At 40.4% G+C, this 22,556-nt stretch overlaps 1 protein-coding gene across 3 annotated transcripts in view; it reads left to right on the top strand.

Annotated features, from left to right (window-relative positions):
• The window catches only part of eml2 (EMAP like 2), a 32,296-nt gene that overhangs the window by 673 nt on the left and 9,067 nt on the right, over nt 1–22,556 (top strand). Inside the window, exons 1-6 of one of the 3 annotated variants that reach the window (XM_085430781.1) lie at nt 4,892–4,969; nt 10,610–10,837; nt 11,307–11,424; nt 11,786–11,887; nt 21,035–21,063; nt 22,370–22,499. In XM_085430781.1, coding sequence (XP_085286907.1) covers nt 4,963–4,969; nt 10,610–10,837; nt 11,307–11,424; nt 11,786–11,887; nt 21,035–21,063; nt 22,370–22,499 — 614 coding nt within the window. In that variant the 5' untranslated portion in view covers nt 4,892–4,962. Of the gene's footprint in view, nt 1–4,891; nt 4,970–10,609; nt 10,838–11,306; nt 11,425–11,785; nt 11,888–15,479; nt 15,606–21,034; nt 21,064–22,369; nt 22,500–22,556 lie in introns of those variants that run through there. The other 2 variants (XM_085430780.1, XM_085430782.1) reach the window with 2 other exon arrangements.

Raw genomic sequence — 22,556 nt, forward strand, 5'->3', positions numbered from 1 at the left:
GCGTTTGAAGGCACAAAGGTTTCGATTATTTTAATCTGTTTATTTATTTATTTTATTTATTACAATTTAGATATGGCTTATATTCATTTCAAAAGTTCCCAGCTGTTTGACACTTTCAGGATCTCTTTCTGACAGCGTTGTGTTTTTAATAGTTAGAGAGTAAAATTTATTGAGTTATCATCACTAAGTCATTTACATGAGTGAAGAACCACACTTTAGGGCTACAAACCGCTGTTAGAAATACAATTGACCTGTTGCCTTTAGCACTAAAGTGGTGGAGGGATTGTGGTTGCCATCATGAATAGGAACTTTGTCTTGTTCGCAATATCAGCAGCTTAATTTTTTACACTCATGGCCATTTGACAGTTTCCTTACCCCCCGCCTCGTCTGCCTGTGTCGGTCACATCCTGGTTAACAAATATGATGCAAATGCTCGCCTGATGCTGCTAGAATAGATCGTATCTGTGGTCACGCTGGAGGATTGTGACAGGCGTACGAGGTGGTGATGAGTTTCTAAGGCTGTTTTAGACAAATTGTCTCTGTGGAGAGATTCATGTGGAGATGCGAATACCATCAGTGGAGCAGTTTAAGGCGTTTGAACTGTTGTTATCTTAGGGAAGTATCTGTGGATTGCATTAACCCTGCAGTCAACTAAACTTCACAGACAGCCATATTGAGAAGCAGGTGGGGAGACAGTGAGGGGTCGTGAGAGTCTGATCAGAGCTGTGATGTGTGTTATCCAAGAAGGAGCATGTGCCAATCAAAGCATTTGGTGGAGGCGGTGGTCCAAAGCCTCCTGCAGCTTCCTGGATCATAACGATTTCAGTTAAACTGTAAGACAAATGCACAGCCTCGGCTCGTTGATCTTCACAGTAGCTGAGCTCAAATTAAAACAAAAAGAGGAAAATTTTGCTTGTAAGTTACAGTGGAGGCTTGTTGAGTGACAGCTGGTCCTGCAGCTGAGGGTCAACTGCTTTATTTGGACCACTTTGGACGCATAATGACTGGCTTTTTGGCTTCTTCACTTTAAATGTTAAAACAAAAATAGCACTTTGATTTAAATCAGCAGTTAATAATATGAATACATTGCTGTTTTTTTATATGTAGGTTATTGTCATCTGATAAAACTGACAAGTTTCCTTTTTGTACTATTTATTTGAAGGACAAGTGGGTACGTTAATGAGGTGTCACAGTGTGCCATGAAGGCTGTAGGTTCTCATCCAATTAAATGCAGGCAGATTTCGTACATTATGGTTGCTGTATTATTTTCAGACTGTATTTTTTTTACCTGCTATTCACCACAGCATTTTCATGCACGGACATGCCATGGGGTTGTTTTTAGCTGGTTTGGATTGTGACTTTGAGTGGGGACTCTACTGCTAAAATTATTGAAAGCAAAAACAGAAGTAATTTGCACCCTCCTTGGTCAACAGGGTGAAGCACAGTATTTAATCTGTGTCTGGATACTGCAGTCAGACAATAAACAGTGTTTAGTTTTAAACTAGGTGCTGAAATATGCCTGTGTGAAGTGTGAATCAGTCATAAGAATAACATGAAGGTGTCTTATTGCAGGTAGCAGGCTGCAGGTAGACAGGAATGAGCTAAGTGGAGAACAGAGTGTGTTATAATTCTGTTAGTAGACTCTGTTAGCAACAGGAAGCTCTAGAGAGTTTAACATAGCCAAAATGTGTAATCTTTTATGTGTCTATTGAAGCACCCTGTTTCGTTCCCTTTCCTTTGACCTGTCTGTCAATCTTCTTGTATCTGCCATCTGTCCTCTCACTGCTGTAACCAGAGATCCTCCATCCTGATCCGATCTGTTGTTATGTCCTGGTCAACGCTTGAGCCAAATGCAGTTTGGATTCTCCAGTGTTTAAAAAATTTTCTAGTCAAATTAAACACATAGTCTCTTTGAACATGTTGAACGTCTGGCTCCAATAAAGCTGGATGTTCTATTTGTAGGGCAGTATAATGAGTTAGTTTAGCATTTCCAGTACTGACAGGTTTTATAGCTTTTATCTAAATGATGCTGTTGAGGTAAATACAACACATCAGGCTTCTTTATACATTCTGTCTCAGTCCTCAGAGCTTTTACTCTTGAGCTCATTTCAGAATTGCACAGTTGTCCTTTGAATCGAATATACTTGTTCATATTGTGACACTTTAGCACAGAGACATATGAGGACACACTGTACAGGCATTAAGTGATTCTCAGCTATTAAAGTCTGCACACAGACGTCGTTAATGGCCTCACAATAAATTTCAGTGTGCCTCACTTCTCTCCGTGCTGTTGTTTTAGAGTCGACAGGAGGTTTACGCTACTAACTAGCAATTTAGTTTGTTTTGTTATTTGGGTTCCGGTTTTAATAATAGTTTGCATTTCATATGCAAATTTAATTTGGTCATCAGTGGGGAATGAAAAAGATTTTTAACTAAATCTCATATCTCACTATTTTATCTGAAGAAACAAGACTCTAAATGGGCCATTTCCCTTTGCACATCCATATTTTATGATTCATCTTTGTTGCAGTGGTGTATTTAACAACATGCACCTGTTACAAGGTGACAAGGTGATTAGCAACACAGGGGCACCACAGGGGACTGTCCTCTCCCCCTTCCTCTTCACCCTCTACACCACAGACTTCAGCCACTGCACAGAGACCTGCCATCTTCAGAAGTTTTCTGATGACTCTGCGGTGGTTGGATGCATCAGCAGGGATGATGAGACAGAGTACCGGGCTGTGGTCGACTCCTTTGTCACGTGGTGTGAGCAGAATCATCTGCAGCTCAACGTGGCAAAGACCAAGGAACTGATCGTGGACTTCAGGAAGACCAGGAAACACTTGACCCCTGTTTCAATCCAGGGGGTCAGTGTTGACATTGTGGAGGACTATAAATACCTTGGAGTACACATTGACAATAAACTGGACTGGGCTAAAAACACCACAGCACTTTACAGGAAGGGCCAGAGTCGTCTCTATTTTTTGAGGCGACTGAGGTCCTTCAACATCTGCCAGAAAATGCTGAGGATTTTCTATGAGTCTGTTGTGGCCAGTGCGATCCTCTATGCTGTTGCATGCTGGGGGAGCAGGCTGAGGGTCGCAGATGCCAACAGACTTAATAAACTGATTCGTAAGGCCAGCAATGTTGTGGGGATGGAGCTGGACTCCCTCAAGGTGGTGTCGGAGAGGCGGATGCTGTCCAAGATAAAGACAATGTTGGATAACACCTCCCACCCACTCCATGACATGTTGGTCAGTCACAGGAGCTCGTTCAGTGAGAGACTGAGATTACCGAAAAGCACCACTGAACGACACAGGAAATCATTCCTGCCTGTGGCCATCTCCCTGTACAACGCATCCACTTAACACACTGTTTGCTGCTACAACTACACATGTTTCTTTTCCAACTATTTATTTATAAGTGACTTATGTATGTATGTATGTATATATATGTATATATTGTACTATTCTTAGTTAGCGTATTGTCTGTCTTGTCTTAATGTTGGTTTAAAATGGAGCACTGTAACAAAAAATAATTTCCCCCAGGGATCAATAAAGTATTCTGATTCTGATTCTGATTATCTCTACGAAAGTACGCACATGAGTGCATGAATCCATACTGACATCTGGACCACGTTTACAGTGCAAAGTGATGCTGTGCAACCTGCAGAGTGCCACTTTACCAGTGCAGAGTACAGTCTGTTCCTCCAGCTGAAGACTGAAATGACTAGCGGCTGAAGCAATGTTTGAGCGTTACAGCGACAAACCCGTCAATCGTGGCATACTGTATGCTGCACAGCTGCCATTTGCAAACTCTGTTTAGTGGCAATAAAAAGAAAAAAGCGTCACGCACCAGTCTGCTGAAAAATTCCTTTCTTCATGGTACGCTGAGGTTTCAATTCAAATGGCAAGTGTTTAAAATGTAAGATTTACTGTATTATTTATTTAAATGTTGGTATAGGGTGAGGAAAACACTTCACAAACACATATTTTATGTTGTGAAATGAGGTTTCTTCTTGTTGAAGGTTCTTCCTCCCAGTTTTCACCAGGTGCTGCTCATTGGGGATCATGCAAGGAGTGGAGTTCTCTATAATATTGTGGGGTGTTGGCATTATAATCTATCGTCCCTTAAGCAGGCTGCAACAGCATACAGTGCAGCACAGAAGATTAAGCTGTGTCACACTTTAGCTACATAGACTGGAAATCCATCTGTTATCATTGGTTTTGACCTTTTCCTGTCTGTAGAACATCACAGACTCATCTTTTAAAGCACCAAAATCGGCCATACTCTTGTTACCAGTTTGAAACATTTCCAGATGAGTGCATGTAGATCTTGAATGAGAATATACTGCATGGTAACTGGACAGTTTTTACATTTTTACCTGCAAGGACACAGACTACAGTGGTGGCATTTATTCTCATGTGGTGTGTATCCTTTATGTGGGTGTGTGAGTGCATGTCATTGATCCTGGACGTCGCAGCATCTCTTCCTGGTGGTGCCTGGCTGTGCTGATGCTGATGCTGGTGCAGTGTGTTTGTGTGGCCCTAAGCCAGGCTCCACCCCTTCTGCCTCGGCTTTCTCTCTGCTTGTAGCTAATTAATGAGACAGGAGGAGGGATGTAAGGGAAGGAGTAGAAAAAAAAGAGGAGAGAGAGAGAGGCGGAGCAGGGGATGGGAGGAGGAAGAGGGAGTGGCCCAGGAAGGAGGAAGTGGAGGTGGAGGAAGGAGTGGGTCAGCAAAACAGGATGGGAGATGATTTATTTTTGTGTGTGTGTGTGAGATAGAGAGGGAGCGAGAGGGTGAGCAAGCACCGGTCATAGATGGGAAGGGGAGGGAGTGGGAGTCCAGGAAGTCTCTAAGGAGGAAGAGTGAGGGCAAGTGGACTGACTGACTGACTGCTCTGTGGATTGAGTGACTGGTTGATTGACAGGAGGAGTGACCAGGCACTCAGTGTGGCAGTATGGCAGGTAGGCACGTCGAGCTCCACCTTCATCATCACTTCACTGCAGCATAAATATTCCAGCAGCCAACAGTCTTCTTATTGTCCTGTGCCGACCTCCCTACCTCTTTGACAGGATCACACTTACACATTCCTCTGAATTTCATCATCCACGTTTTTCTTCCATCTGTTTTTCTTTTTACTCCATTCCCTCTGATTTCTTCTTTGTTACTTTCTCTTTTCCATCCATCCTTTTCTTTTGTCTACTACCTTTTTCCATCTGTCGGCATGTTTCTGTTCCCTGATAGCAGCCATGTCTGTATTATCCTCACGTCAGCTTTGCTTAAAGTACAGTGCTGTGCTGGGATGGAGATGGAAGTTAGCTCGTATTGTGTGTGTAATGCTTACTGAATGTCAAATAGATCCGGGCTTAGGTTTATATGACAGCAAGAGAATACCACTGAGGTGTGTGTGTGTGCGTGTGTGTGATGATTCAAGGGCAAATTGAAAAGTAGCCGGTGCTGCAGCGCTCTTTAAACAGGTGTCCTGTCAGTAGATGAGATAAAATCAGCAGAGGTGAACTCTGCTGATCTCTCTTTGTTTACAGTTTCCTGTGCCAACATATGCCTCCTTGATTACTTTGTCTCTTAAGTAACATTTAACAAGTCTAGTGCAAACTCTGCAACTCATCAGGCAGCAACACAAACGCACCTCAAGGGGAATAAAGTTAGATCTGTACACATCATATAGGTGCACAGTATCGACTCTTACAAATGTGTATTCTCATATTAAACGTGGACAAAGTTTCAAATAAAATCAGTGTACAGTAGGGGCAGAGGCTGTCTTGTTTGCGAGGCGCAATCAGTCAGAAAAGGTTGGGTTAAAGCAGTGGTTTCAGGCAAAGCTTAAACTGGAGGTTTACACTGTATTATGGGATAAATATGGATTATTTTAAGTTGCCAATCATGCATTTTCCAATAAAATCTGAAGCTGGAAACAAGTGTAATATGTTTCCTTTCATGACCATATGACCAAAACCAGTGGATTTTGTTTTTCATCACAATATTCACCATGTTGGTACCTTGGTTACCACTGTTCCTTAGAGCCAGAAGGTCCTGGGTTCAAATCCAGTTGACCAGTCCAGGGTGTACCCCGCCTCTCCTGTGACAGCTGGGAAGGCTCCAGCCAGAACTGGATAAATGGAAGAAAGTGGATGGATGGTCACAAAGCTGATGTTAGCAGCTTTATGACCAGTGTTAGCAGCACAGCACACAGTGCAATTATGAAAACAACAAATAAACCTACAGCAGTTTGTGTCTTTTAATATTAAATGCTTTTTACAAGTTTCGTATAAACACTTTTACGAGATGCTCGCATGAATGGCTGCCATGTATGTCAACATAATAAGGTTAGCACATTAGCATCAGATTACACGACTGAAGCTCAGCTCAATCTGTTGCCAGCTGATAAAGCTCTGACATGAAGAGGCTTGTGTGAGCGGTGCTAAAATAGCCCCTGTAAAGGAGATGAAATCCTCTGATTTAGGGACCTGAATTTAAGTTACAAATATTCATACCCTTAATATGATCCAAAATCAAACTAGGAAAGTATTTTATATTCTAAGGAGTTCATGTTGTAGCTGTCTGAGTATTGGACGATTGCAGACAAAGCCCTGTTAAGGCAAAACTGTTCATTCTAGGTTCTTTCATTTAGTCTCTGCAGCAGTCTCTCCTGCCTTCCACCTCATTCTGTTTGTCTCCTCAATTAAGTGCACTCAGTAGTTGCAGTAGTTTAGATAAACGTGATTACTGCAGTAGTCAGATAAAAATGAATCATTCTTCTCCCACCTCTTCATCCTTTCTCGGTTAGTTCAACTCGTGATCTCCTCCCACCTACATTCTGGCTTCTCCCTCTCAGCTGACAACTATTCCTAGTTTTGTGTCTCCATTTTCAGCTTGTTTTAATTATTTGTACTCATTCCTTTTAAAAAGAACAACAAACAAAAAAAACATTATTTGGGGGAAAAGTCAGCAAACATTGTAAACAGTTTATCGGGGCTGAGTGGCAACTCTGTACATGCAGTAATTATGTCCTGGTGACACTGAAATGACATTATTTAATTTATACAATGTGTCAATATAACTGCATTTTAAGCCAGCGGGAGAGTTTCTTGCTTCTTTCTTGTAGATGGACTTTTGTAAGTATTGTGAGTTATAGTAACTGTGATGGTTCTTTTACTTTGCCTGTTTATTTTTGAGTTGTCAAAACCAACATTTAGGTCATTATGATGACTAGCTGTGTTAAACAGGGAGACCCAAACTGCTTTTTCATTGAAGAAGAGAAACAATGATGGAGGCCTGAGACAATCTTACCTTAGATGCTGGTCTGCGTAGGTCAACTCTGCCATGCAAATCTCCCCTGAACTTCATGTTTGTATGTAAATCTGAAGCTTAATTTCCTCATGGCTTCTTCCTGTGTCATTTGACTATGAAATGTAATACAGTAAGGGTAACAGTACTGCCTGTGTCTCAGTTTACAATGCTGAGCATTGTGTTGCCTTGTGCTGAAGCAGTGTAAAGTATAAAATCCCTTTTTGAAGAGTGGCGCTCTTTTACTGCAAGTTTATAAATAAACATTTTTGCACAAATGCTGCGATCACATGATGACTTAAAAATAACACGGATCAGGGAGGAAGTTTGTGGTAGATCATCTCATTTTTTTCCATTTATGATATTTCTGGGTTATATGAACATGTCATGGTCTTTTTTCTGCATATGCATCTTTAATGCAGCCTGGTTGTTTTTGTTGTTGTTTTATGGTGATATTTGAATTATTTGTAAATAAACGATAGCTTCAGCTGTCTTTTCCACACTACTACCACTGTGTAAAGTTGGAGCAATACCTGATGTTTACAAATATTGCTTGTTTTGTTTGTGATCTCACTGTTTGTTCCAGTGAAGTAGAAAAATCTTTATTATACCTATTAACATTCATTTAAACCCTTTTCAGTCTTTCAGCAACCAGTTAATGAAACTAGATCTCAAAGATAAAAGATAATTATCATCTTACACTCACACATTGCTTTGTTGGGTACACCTCATCTATTCAGCCTGTCCATTTGACAGGCTGAAGCAGGACCTCCTTCTTTTTCCATACTTATAAGATTTTGAAAGCATTAACGTATGAATGGAAATATGTATTTTTGATCTGGAGATGGTGGCCGTGAGATCAGAATTCAGACCTCATGAACAGTTGTGATGATGTGTCCAACTGAAAACTTGTCTTTCACTTTATCAGGTTGTAATCGGATAATGTGGGTCACAGATTTAAATAATCCACACCGGGCAGTTTACCTTTGATAAGCTCGCCAGCCCACGATGATGTCATCACGGTGGGGGGAAAGATGATGTGCGATTAGGCTGAAAAGAGTTGGAGAGGACCGGAGGTAGTCAGCTTGGTGGATGTGTGTGGGTTGAGGTCAACAGGAGCTTATATGAATTCCTGTACGTGTATTTATTAGCAAAAAGTATTGCTTTAAAAAATGCATGTTTTTACTAATACATACATTTACTGAAATACTCATTTTGAAATATCACGTTTCACACTGAACCAGTTAGTCACTATACCAGGCTGTTTGTACTGTAAATGATTTGGGAAACAAAAGTGTTATACAGCATATCCAAACCAAAAAGACCGAGTAACAAATTTACAGTCATGTTGAATTCATGTTTTCATCGCTCACATCCGTGTTTGTTTCAGCCAGCAGTCGTTTTCCTCTGATTACTGCCCTCTGCAGTTGTCAGCAGTGGTTGCATAAACAAAAAAGGCACAAATGCTGCAAACAAATGCACAGACTGCACAAACATGGATAAAAATCCTCAGGGTACCTTTAAGTTTAAAGGATAGTCTCCAAGAACGCTGTTAAGTCACTGTCTTACAGTAATGTATTAATAAAAAGTCTGTGCCTGTGGTGGCATTTCTGGAAAAATAAATGCAGTTTAATTTACTGTCCTCATGCTGCAGCTCCACAGATAATGTAATATGTTTATCTGCGCTGAGAACTTGCCAATATTATTCATGGAAAAAATGCATCTACGAAGAGGAAACGAGGAGCTAGTTTGTTTTTCTGCTTCCAGATTTCTCTGACCTGCAGTGTGAAACCCCATTTTCTAAATGTTCTAATATATTAGAACTTAAATATTCATAATTTCCTCTTTAATACACAAAAACATAATAAAAAAGCTTAGTTTCTCTGTCTTATCCCTCTTTGTTTTTTTCCTCCCCGTCTGCATGTCCTTGATTGGTTTTCCTTCCTGCTGTTATTCTTCTTCTGTCATTTACACTCATTCTCAGTCTAAATTATTGAAAATGGTCATAATACCTTTAAGCTCTTGTCCCCACCTAGAAATTTAACACCACTGATTTACAAAGCAGCAGCCACAGCAGTGGATATCCATAACACCGAAACAGATGCTTGCTTTTAAAGAATAACCCCAAGAGTTCCCGTATATAGCTGCGGTCATTAGTTTACATGCGCTTATCATGGGTATGAATGTCATGGTAATCCTGGGCTTTTAATGATTTCTTTGAACTCTTCTTTTTCCGGCATGGAACGATTGTACGACACACATCTTTAATGACTTTGAAAATTAGGTGCACATGTTGGGATTTATTTTTGATTTTCTGTTATCCACACAGGATCAAAAGTCCACCTCCAGGCTGCGTGCACTCACTAATGAGTAGTACTGAAGGTTCTATAGTGTCCTGTAACTTACCAAGGCCTATTAATGTCTCATTAATGGTCATAATTGACTACAGTTGGTAGTTTCTCTTTGTCAGCATAAAAAAGATTTGTTTGACAGCACTCACTGAATTCACTAATCCTCTGAAAGCTGGGAAAGCCCCCCTCCCTGAGCCTGGTTCTGCCTGAGGTGTCTTCCTGTTAAAAGGGATTTTTTTCCTTCCCACTGTCTCCAAGGGCTTGCTCAAAGGTTGTCATTTGATTGTTGGTCTTTACCTTACAATATACAGTGCGTTGAGACCAATCCGCTATATAAATAAAACTTAATTGAATTGGAAATCAGTATTTTCTGAAGGTCTAACGTGAGCTTTGAAGCACCATAGACTGGGAAAGTGCTGACCAAGAAAGAAGCTCCTGCTCCAAAATTAATACTTTTAAGCTCAACTGAGTTTGTGGACTAAAAGCGGGGTCCATTCAAGAAACCAATCACTTTAAGTGAACTATAACAATTCTGCCAAGAAGATTGGTCAAATGTGCAGCCAGAATTATGCCAGCAGCTTGTTGATGGCTACCAAAGGGGTTTGGTTGAGGTGCAGCTTGCTAAGGGACATTTAAGCAAATATTAGTGGGTGTTTGAAGGTGTATGTATACTTTTGAACCTGTGTGGATTAGAGAAAATCCAAAATAAATTAAAAAATGTGCACCTCAAGTTCTGAAAACTCATTGTGATATTTGTTTGTTTGTTTGTTTGTTTTGTAAACATTTTTAGGTTCTTTTTTATTTAAGTTTTTTATTAAGTATTCTTTTCTCACAATCCCATATGCAGCTGCATGTGACTCCTTTATCTCTATGGTTTAACTCTTAAAATCTACATTATAACCCCTAGAATTCATTAAAACTAAAATGTTAAACACTTAAACTCTCCAGATGACACTGTGTCGGCGAGCAGTAACATGGACATGGAGGACCGGGTGTCTCACTTGGAGCAGAGGCTGCAGTTGCAAGAGGACGAGATCCAGCTGCTGAAGGCGGCTCTGGCTGATGCCCTGCGCCGGCTCGGCTATTGTGAGGAGCAGAGCCAAGGGAAGCAACCAGCAGGCGTTCATGCTGGGAGGAGATCTCTGGCCACTACAGCTGCGGCACCACCTACCAAGGGTAGGTAACATCAGTGCTTCTGTAAAGCTGAAATATGTTGCTGCTTTTCATATTCCAAGATAAATGTCATTGCTCTCCAATCAGGTGGTTTCAGATCCCAACTATATCTGTGCTGCAGTTCTTAACTTTTACTATGTTAGTATTTAGAAATGATATAAATACCTTAAATTGACTTAATCCTGCTACTGCTAAACTATTCACAAAAAATACATGCTGATATAAAATCATACTTTCTTTTAATTTACGTTTGTCACAAGTCAGAATGGCCAGCCACCGCTAAAATGAAAGCTTTGTGTTGTCAGTTGAACAAGCTGAGCATGCAAATCACATTTGCTTATATGCCAAATATAGAAATCTTCTGTTTCCCTTGATGACATTGATCTGGAAGTGGTAAATTAAAAGTTTAACTGGGGTCTGGAACTGGGAAGCTGTACGCACTTTGTGCTCATGGCATTTTCTTTTCTTTCAGTGCGACAGCTCCTGCAGGCTCTTCCCTCCCGACCTCTGAGTAATGGCTACATTCAACAGAAACGTCTCCTTTCTTCGCCTTCATCTCCAAAGAAAGAGGTGCTACAGTCTATAAAGAGGTAGGATTAAGAATGGAAAGCAAAGATGCTGAACACAACATAACAAGACTTTTCATTTTTCGTTTGCAAGGGTGTCCTATTTTTTAATCCCCTATTCACGTTAATAAAAATGGAACTGCAATTTGATGTATTCTTTAATTGACAGTTAAAGTTAATTTACTTTTATGTAAAATAGCATCATCAAGTACACTTTACTTTCTCTTGTTTGATACTTTAAGTTTAATTGAATAGGCATTAACTTAGCAATCAACTGTTGTTTTTAATCCTCTTTTAACCCAATTGTAACTTCATGTAAAAAATGGTAATGTTACAGTTTGTTCATCAAAACATCAAGAGTTCTCCCTCCTCTTCCCTTCTTCAGAAAGAGTATGTCCACAGAACGTCTCACCCTGGTGAGGAGAGAGATGGGGGCGGAGAGTCGGAGTCGAACAACATCCTCCAGCAGCTCCTCTGGTGGCAAAAGGTAACAGCCTTTATCTGAGAGCTGGTGTGAAAACATAGACGTTTAATGCAAAATCTATGGACAACTCTTAATGTTTGGGACACTAAAGTACTGACCACAGAGTAAACCCTGTTGTTTGTCAGATAATGCAATAAAAGTGCTCCAAAAGGCAACAACACACAAATATTTTAGAGCGAGTCAAAGTGGTGAAGCTGAAATCCAGCAGAGAGCCAAAAGCCTTCCTGCTTCCCACAGGTTTATCAAAAATATCCCTAATAATGCATAACTTAAAGCCTTAATGCTTACATGGGTGAGTTATAAGAAAGGTTCTACCTCTACATTTGTCCTTTAGGGGAAATCTACCAAAATAATGCTGCACATGTTCTGCTCATACATGCCACCCCTTCAGATTTTTCCGGGGGAATCCCGAATTTCAGTGCCCCTCCCGAAAATCTCCCGGAGCCACCATTCTCCCGAATTTCTCCTGTTTTTCCACCTGGACAACAAAATTGAAAAACCATATCACAGCCAATTCCAGTTTCCAACAATGGCGGCAGCTACTTAGTTTTATTACTCTTTCTGGATCGCAAAATAAACTTTTAGCACATTTTGAGGAGGAAATGTAGCAGTGTGAACTTCAAATATCTGAGCCGGCGAGAACAGCAAACTCCCGGCACATCGTTTTCAAACCCCCGCGGTCTTTCGCTACTCAGGTTAAACATGATATATAAATCACTTAGATAACCTAAAAATGATATTGTTTGACTTTTTTCAAGGTTTTATTTGTTCCTCAGTAAAACGGTTTGGCTGAGATTAAAGTTATTACATTAGATTAAATACAACTTTATTAATCCCTCGGGGGGGGGGGGGTTCCTCCAGGGGTTTTCGCACAGCTGAATAAACGTCAAACAGAAAACAGAAGTGTGAGATGGTCCCAAATTTGCGCCAGCGTCCGGTTATATCTGGATAGCAAGGAGCAGACGGCAGAGTTTCACTCCACCGAGAGAGCCCGTGACGTAATTCTGAAGGCTAGACCGTCACAGTCACTCACTTCCGGCCTACCTGGCTTTTAGAGGACCTGGCCCACTTAAGCCACGGAGGGGTCCTCACGTGGATGCAGCCTCTGAATTTGGAAAGCCCCGGCTGGGGACAGTAATAACGGTGACATTTAACTTTAAATAAATAGTGTTAAATAAATAAATACTGTAGAATGCCAGTTTTTTTTGTATATGTATAACCTACACGCCCCTTTTTGAATGCCTCCATAATTCTGAGGTCTTAAGATTGGCAAGTATGGTTCTGCTGTGAGGCTGAGCCTTGCAGTGGAAAAACAGTCATTATAAGTCATTAGGTTTGGGCGTTACAGCATGGGAGTCTGTCTCAAGTGGTCATTTTAGGGATTGCAGTTTTCACCACATCCAAGCAGGCTTCATTTTTCATCCCTGGAGATTGCTGCTCGACTGTGTTGCCATGACAACCAGTCTGAAAACTTTTTTCTAACAAACTGTGGGTCAGAAGGACTGTGATGAAGTTCAGTGGGTTAGTCGTAATGAGCTGTCTTATCGCTGCACTGTCTTCTGTCTGTAGGCAGACTCAAGTGGCAGTAATTGAACCAGTCTGGCAGTCTGTCCCAGTCAGATGCTGGAAAAACGGTGAAGAACGAGTAAAATAATAAGCAACCTGACCCTTTACAATGTATGTGGAGATACTCTCCTCCATTGTCATCCCGGAAAAATGCAAAAAAATTGTTATTATAAAGAAAGCAGTGTCAGTGTAAATTTAAGTCCTAATATAGTATCTAGAGAAGATCATAGTATTTTAGGTATAACAGTAGGTTCAGTGTCAGATACCTATCATGGATAAAATGAGCACGTGTGCGGTACACCTACAGGACAACATAGACGTGTGTAAGTGAGGCTTCAGTTATTCAGACTGTTTATCTGATTTTTCTCACCAACTGTTAAGTTTCTACAGTCAGTACAATAGATTCCAGATGTTTGGAGTTACTCAGCTGTTTGTCTTTAAAATGCTGACTTTATAATGGACACTGATGTAGCAGCATACCACAGCAAATGAAAAAAACATGTGGGTCCCTCATATAAGCGAACAAATATTGAAAACATTTATCATTGGTTATCATAGTCAAGAGATCGCAGATACACACAGTGAAAATGAGCTTTCTCTGAGGGGTGGCTGGCCTCCCCCTTAGAGAGAGGGTGAGGAGTTCGGCAGTCCGGGAGGGGCTCAGAGTAGAACTGCTACTCCTCCACATTGAAAGGGAGCCTGTTGAGGTGGTTCAGGCACCTGACAAGGATGCCTCCTGGGTGAGGTGTTTTGGGCATGTCCCACCGGGAGGAGGCCCCGGGTCAGGCCCAGGGCTCGCTAGAAAGATTATATTTCTTGGCTGGCCAGAGAATCCCTTGGCGTTCCTCCGGACAGGCTGGAGGAGGCCATGGAGCCTCTCTGCTTAGGCTGCTGCCCCCGCGACCCGGCTCCTGATAGGCGGAAGAAGATGGATGGATAAATGGATGGATTTTTCATCATACATCAGTTCAGTCTTTGGTTTTACTCGTGTTGTTTTAAATCATCCTCTCAGAGGTGTTGATACCATCTAAAACTGGGAAACAATAAAAATGTTGCTCTTTAATAGGATTATTTTTTTTGACAAGGGCATAGTTACATTTTTGAAAAGGCAATTTAAAAGAGAGAGCACAATTTTGGGGGGAATTTCAAGGCACCGGTGTTTGTTTGTTGATTTTTTTATGTATAATGACCACAGTGATCACCACTGACAAAACTGCAGAAAGCGCATAAAATGGGCCACATACAAACTACTTTAATCTTAGGTGGGTCAGACCAATGAAACTCTGCTTCCTGTCGGCTCAAGGAAGTTTTTTACACATTTAATCGCTGCGATATCTTAATATAAGAAAAAGAAGATGCATTTCAGCAGTGCGTGTCAGTTTTTTTTACATGATAAAGAAATGCTGCTGTGGTAAATTAAAGAAATCTGTCAGCAGAACTCTCTGGTTCAAATTGGAAGAAACTGTAAAAGTAAAGTAAAACTTTACTTCACTGACTGTCCTTAATTGGAATTTTACTGCTGTGTAACCATGGTTTAAAAAAAACCCCACAAAACAAAACAAAAACAAAAACCCAGAAATGTCTAAATAAACATTTTCCAAAGCATCCAGTGGACTCGATTATAGTCTTTGGCGGCCTGATTCTGATCCTTATCTCTACTCTGCTCTACTCTACTCTACTCTACTCTACTCTACTCTACTCTACTCTACTCTACTCTACTCTGCTGTCTCCTTTACTCCTTTCATTCAAGTATCATGTTTAACAGTTCTTGGTAAAAGGGAGGTGTGGTAGTTGTGCAGAAAGGGGCGTGCCTGTACAGTAAGGAAGTGGATTCTGATTGGATGATATGACCTGATTTCTCTCCTCTCCTCTCCTGTCTCCTTTACTCCTTTCATTCTGCTGATGTATCATGTTTCTAACAGTTCTTGGTAAAAGGGAGGCGTGGTAGTTGTGCAGAAAGGGGTGTGCCTGGACAATAAGGAAGTGCATTCTGATTGGATAATATGACCTTTCAGGCTGAGCTAAAAGTTTGCAGAGTGAAGGAGGAAGTCCGTGTGTTGGTGTGGCTTTGGACAGGAGAAGAATCGCTCTGACTGCTCACCAGTGTTGACGTTTAGTGTAACGGAAACCTTGCAGACATGAAGAAATCACCCAGGTAATTTGCTGCTTTACAATGAGTAGTCAATGATTGACTAGAATTGAGTAGAAGCAGACTTTAAGCAGAGATGGTATATTTGGGAATCATTTGAAAGGCAAAGACATGCTAATTACGACCTAAGTTGTTTGCATGTCATAAAGGAAACTGTGTAGCTTTAAACCTTGGATGGCTGGTTGGTATCTCCATTATGGAAAATGAATACACAGCTTTTATAAAGAGAGGTACTTGTTTTTGTTACAACTAGTCCCTCAGCTGCAGTTTAAATGAAAAGAAAATTAAATACAGTTTTTATTGGTAGGTAAATGCATTCAGGCTTTACCCTCTGAAATGCTTGGTTGTTTTCACTCCAAACAAAGTCAGCAGTCAGTGCTTAGGTTCGAAGACATTCAGGGGAAGTGGTGCTGCTTTTTGAAACCGTTGTCACGCAAACCATTAGATGCAGTCGGGTTCTCTGTCTGCAGGGCTGTGGGGAGGGGCAGCTGCATGGTTACATGAATAAAACAACAAAGCTTGATGAGTTCATCGACCATGAGCCTAATGGCAAGGGGCAGGTCTTATGAAAAAATGCTAAACTGTGTGATACTTTGAGTTTTAAATGTTTGGTTCAAACAAATATGAATAAGGTGAGTTACAAATGCTTATTTATTTAGCTAACATTCACATAACAACCGCATTCAAAGTAAAAACCATCTATCTGGCTGTTGTGAAAATATTTATTTTCCTGAAGTGTATTTCTTTATTACAAACTCATTACATTATGCAAATGCTAAACCATTTTAGGCGTAAGCTGCTGTTTTGGCTGCTAATGAACATTTCTGCCTGGTTATGAAACGCACACAGACAGATGGGACTCAGTGAATGTGATGTGACATCGGACCAGTCGCTCTGTACTCAGCAGATCTGTCGGCTAACTCATTATTCTGTTAAACCTGACTGACTCTGACAGCAGATCAGACAGAGCTCCTGCTTTACTGGACACCCTGAACTTCAACAAGAATATTACACATGTTCAGGTTTTACAAAGTACCCGTCATCATCTGCTCTACTTTAATTTGCTACTGAGCTTGGTGCACTTTTATATACTAATTAATTTTCAAGTTTTCCAAATTAATTCATTGATTTCCGAAACAAGTTAAAAGTAGCTAATTGAGCATCAATTCAAAATGCTACTAAGACTTTTGTTTTGTAATCCTCTGTAGCATTATGACCAGAGATGGGAAGCTGTGGGACTGATGTTACCATTATCAATTCTGCACAGCTTGCAGAAACATTGATAACATTGATTGAACATCCTGCTCTACATGCAGCAAACATACTGAGCATGTGTCTGATTGGAGAGGACTATTTTGCACCACATTGAACCAGTTTAACATCAATGTGTCTGTCTTTATTTTCATATAATAAGTCATTTCAAAGTTAGGGTAGCACGAGTATTGTACAGGGTTTGCATACACTACGGAAAAGGAAAAGATTCATATCACGTTCAGTCTGTCATCTCCTTTTTGTGTTTGTATCACTTGGATCTAGAATGCATTACATGGAAAAACTGTGCCTTCCTTCTTGCTTTTTGAGGTTTATAATTTTACAGGAAATCTGAAGTTGGTTAGATGAAACTCTAATGATTGTTAGAATCAGAATAAAGCATAACATTGGATTAAAAATGCAGATTTTTCTTATTTTTCTTCCTCCCCTTTTGCTATCTGGACACTGTCTGATGCCTCATAAGTGTCAGAGTTGATTAGTTTATGACTAAAACAAAATACACCAATGTATTTTGCGCACAAGTGAAAATATGAAGAAAGTCAACTATGTTCATGTCTATTGTTATAGCTGCTGCAGTACTTAAGTCCTAATTGAGCAGGAAATGGATGCATGCACTCTTGACCGCTCCCACCACTCCCACCACAGTTCAGGGGGATGAGTCCCATTACTCGGACCACAACATCTTCTGCCTCCCTGTGTGCATCACTCTAATCTCCCAGATGGATGGAACTAGTACTTAAGAGTTCCTATAAGAAAGAGAGAAGGTGTCTCTTGTAAACAGCAAAAAATGATAACCAAACAAATGCTCTTTGCAAGTTTGATCTGCAGGAGTAAAAATATCCGTTTATTATTTCAAACCACTAAGTTTAGGATAAAATATCCTGATTTTGTTGCTTGCAAAAAGTGGTTAAAGTTCAATATATTCAAAGTGACAAGTGGCCCAGCACAAAAATGTCGGTCCTTTTAATCTTTCTGCAGATGCACCGGTGCTCATTAGTGCCCTCTGGTTCTTACAAGAACCCTTTGTGTTTTCAGAGAGCCCACAGAAAAGGCCAACTACACCCTCGGTGCTGCATGTTAATGAGAGGTCTGTTTGTGCGTTCCCTCTGCCTGGAAACCCGGTGACTAGTGACGGCCGCTGCCGTTGGGTTGTAGAGGCAGAGTTATGAGCCCTGTCCGGCTGCCAGTTGCGCAGCATGGACCGCCATAATTACAGGTTCTGGATCAATTGTGTTCTGTTATTGGCCAGAGCCATGCCACGCCTCATCTTCCTGGCAGACCACACTTACACATGCACACAAACAGAAACACATGCTCGCAGTTCAAGGAACAAACAGGGCTTTATGTGGTTGCTTTAAAGAGCCGAAACCCCTCCTGGTCGCCTCTAACTGCCCAGAGACACAACAGACGCCACACAGGCCCTCGGATGACTCGTCTGTTTGCTCTGCTGTCCTTTAATCTTCTTCAAACACACACGCAGGCTCTCATCTCATTTTCCTGTTTTCTTTTTGCATAGGTCCCTTGTTCACATTGTAACGAACCTATAAAAGAAATCTCAAATCATTGTTTCAGTTGACCCGTAAGCTTAGAGAGCTATTGATATGTCTCAATACTGTCAAGATTTTATTTAGTAAACTCCCCATTAAACAAATATCAGGATACACACGGCACAGCCTGGGGTCTTTTCATGTTTGTATGCCGCAGTCTTTCCCACTCACTCAGTTTCTTTATGTGTTACTTTCATAATGCAGCCTTGGTAAAGCTTCTTTTTGTCAACTAGTCTGTTTTTTTTGTTTTTTTTTAACCGACCCACCAGGTATGGAGGTTTCATGCTTTCAGGTTTTCCCTCTGTGGTGTTAACAATTCTTTTGAAAGCCTTCAGGGAGTTTCCTCATATTTGACATAAATGTTCAAAGAGGTAGTGATTAGAATATGTGGCAAAATGTCTCCTCACAAAACGCATATCACCAGGAACCAAAAGATAGCTTGTGTCCAAAATCATTCACCTAATGTGGAACTACTGGAAAAATGAAAAAGGTTGAAAAAGACACATTCCAGGTTTTTGTTTGTTTGTTTTTCTTAGTCATACTCCTCCTACAGATCCATGCATAACAGATCAAGGCTGGATAACTTAATAAGTACAGCAAATAAATGGATATTGTATTGAAATTATTAGTGAGTACTCAGGGTTTCAGACCAGCCATGTGTGGTTGGTGATGATCTTCAGTGCCTGCTTATTACATTCTTCCCTTATGAGCCTGAACAGATATTGGATTTAAACCTAAATCTAAACTAACTTTGCTATAGTAAGATGTTGATTCTAGTTTGAGTGGTTTATCTTTATCTGTGAACCTGAGACAAATGTTCTGTGTCACTGCAGTTTTCCTCATAGTACTCTTCTGTATTATATGACTTGCTCTGTGGTTGTACAATAAATCTACATGAGAAGAAGTGTGTTCGCTGCTGTTATTTGTTTGCCTGTGTTTCCATAGAAATACTCAGAAAAGTCAAGCACGTCTTTCTTGATTCGCTTGTTGCTTTGCGAGGACCAAACATCCATTTCCCTCTTATCGTATCAAGCCTTACCTTTATTGCTGTTGCCATGGTGACATCCAGCTGTCAGCCGAGGCAGCGCTTCAACATCCCGATTGGTTGATAGCATCCAGACAGGTTAGGTTGCGTTCTCAGCATGCGCTGAAATGCTTGGCAGGCAGTTCTGATTGGGTGACAGCAGATTCAGGGACATCTGCAGCTCTCGCTGATGTGGCAGGTTTTGATTGGCAGGTCTAATCACGGATCCTGGCAGAGTGGCTGACTCGCCGGTTGTCATTTTTACTTGTAAATGCATTTAGCTTGTCTGTGTGGCATCTTTTAATTCTGACCACTGCGATGCTTCTCTGTCACACTGTTTCACATCTTCCGTGTGTTTAACTGATAGGCGCTGACACTGTCTGCGAATACAAGTGGACTTCTGTTTGCTTTGTGTCTGCTGACTCGTCTTTACAAACCTGTTTACACAGCAGAACTAGCAAGTTGGAAAGTTTTAGGCATCAAAGATAATGTTAAAGAAATGTGTATCAACTTGCCCGGCCCGGGGCAAATACAAGCTACTTTGTTGTTTGCTTTATTTGTTTCGCCAAGTTGAGGATAAAAGAAATTCATCAAATTTTTATCAAACCAGCCTTTCAGTATCAGGTCTTCTGGTCCTCTGTGTATCCAGGCCTGTTACTTACTATTCCCAGGTGATAGTTTATATTCATATTCTAGGAATATAAGAAATGAACCTTTAAATCCTAATCAAACCTTTAAGACCAGTCGCTGTGTTTGATAACTGTGAACCACAACAAAGCCGCACGATTTATACCCCAATTCCTGTTTTGTTTTATGTTTTTTTTCTATGAATGTTCAAAGAAAATTAATCTGTTAGATATTCTTTGATATGTTTTTTGACACGGCATGAGTTTGACCAGACTACTGGTCAAAGCCATCCATCCTATGAATGACCTACCCGCAGAAATCTCTACAGCACCACTATTTCTTTTCTCAGGTGAAGATGTTATTTACATTAAAGTGTGCCATACTGCATCGTAGCTATAATCGTATGCACCAGATCTGATCTTTCCAGTTCCTGCCTCAACTGTCAGCTGGTTGTTGACATGTCTGGGCTGATTGAAAGCTCCTCAGGCCTCTGCTTATAGTCCTTGCCATCAGTGGTGCAGTTTCTAAAATAATCTAAGGAGTGTAAATAATCACTTTTCTCAAAGGTCATACTGGAAATGTTGCGTGTCAGGTATGACTCGTTTTGTTAAAAATATGCTTTTCACTTTGCACATTTTAGGTCTTATAGTATTTAGTGTGAATGTAATATTCAAACAGGATTTCTAAATAAATGGGTCTAAATCCTGTCTTCAGACTACATCATCTGATCCTCTGAAGGCGAAAAGTTGTGCACATCTTTGGACACGTGTGGTACACTCTGTGTGTGTCTGCCCTCTATTTTCAATTAACTGTGGGTAAGAGATGTAGCATGAGTAAATAATTTATAAAGACATAATATACCCACCTCTCAGCACTTTCGGAAAATGATTGTAACCTTCATGCTGTTTATCGTGTAATGTGCAAAATAATATTAATTGAACACCATTTTTCTTTTTGTGTTCCAGCAAATCCAAAGAATGCACTTTCAATGCAGGTAAAATAAAATTTTAATCCCACCATTGCTTTGCTTTTGTCTGTACTGTTCTCTGTGTGTGTGCGTGTGTGTGATAATTGCGTTAGCTGTTATGTCTCAGCCTCCAATTACTGTCACACTTTAATTTGCTGTAAAGGGGATGAGCAGCCTCTCATGTGTGAAACTCAATTAGCCTTCAGGAGTCCTCGAAGAACTCTTGAAGGATTCTTCTGACTGTCATTTCAAAGAAATGCATTTTCTCATTAGAGATAGTGATGTCCCATTTTAATTATTTTAGAGGATGTTGGAAATGCAGAGGATCTCCCATTAAGATGAGTACGAGACTACTGGAGATTTTGAATACGTTGTAAAACAAAAGATCTGTAATTGCTGGAAAGTGTTTAAGCATGTGAAGCTGTTTGTCTGTTTATACATTTTCCCATTAATATATATTTAACAAGCAAAAATGTGACATCTTTTTAAGCACTGGTAAATTGTGAGGTGGTGTGCTGTTTTGCTATTTTACGTCGTTGTTTTTTTTTCTGTTGGACATTTATGCAAATTAGGTCAAATTAATTAAACTTATGCCTCATTGCATGCAAGACTTTATATGAAAAGATAATCGTCTACATGCAAGGAAGCAGCTATGAAAGTTTTATGCTGCGTTACTGTATCCTTGTTACATTTTATACCAGCAAATTGCTTTTTATTCAATTAAAAAAAAAAAAAGGTATAAACTTTATATTACATGGATTTAAAGTCTTTTAGAAAAACTTCAGCAACACTTGCATACAACAAATTTTCCAGTTTTAGTCCTGTCTGTATTCTGAAAGGATTTTTTGTGAGAGGCTGTTAACAATATTTCCTCATTTCCATTTTGAAGTCTTAATGTGCCACCAAAAGAGACATGATAATTATGAAGCTGGCTTTATTCAGTGTTTAATTTTCTCTTCTGAAGCATGCAAAGTAGCACAAATTTAGAGAGAGATGGCCTCGTATGCATATTTAATCACAAAGTGTCTGAAAATTTATACCAAGCACCAAAGAAGGAAAAATTATTCTGATGTCAGGTGTTGAGTTGGGAGGTTTCTAGACTTCCTGCTGCGTCCGCTGTCTTCAAATTGGCATTACTGGGGTGAAACTTAAAGAAGTATTTCAATCAATTATGTTCTTACTGACACAAAATCATTTTGGTTATAAAGTTAGTAAAAAATGCTGTCAAAGCTAGAGAGGGTGATGGTACAGAGGTCAAAACTAGTGTTACTTTGTCCTTCTCTCTTTCTTTAACTGGTGATCTTGCTTTTCCTCCCTCCCTCTTTAACTGCAGAGGACAGCTACGTGAGGATGTTCCTCCGCGGCCGTCCCGTCACCATGCACGTCCCAGACCAGCAGAAGGGGACTTACAGCCTTGACCAGAAGGTGGCGCTGCCTGACCATAAGCTCAAACTGCAGTGGGTGTATCCTTGATCCAGACAGAGAGAAATTAAGAAGTACACGAACAGTTTACTTAAAGA

This window comes from Copadichromis virginalis, linkage group LG14 (assembly GCF_057382275.1).
Source record: "Copadichromis virginalis isolate Kocher_CV1m ecotype Utaka linkage group LG14, C_Virginalis_male_GT1.1, whole genome shotgun sequence".
In the NCBI taxonomy this organism is placed as follows: domain Eukaryota; kingdom Metazoa; phylum Chordata; class Actinopteri; order Cichliformes; family Cichlidae; genus Copadichromis; species Copadichromis virginalis.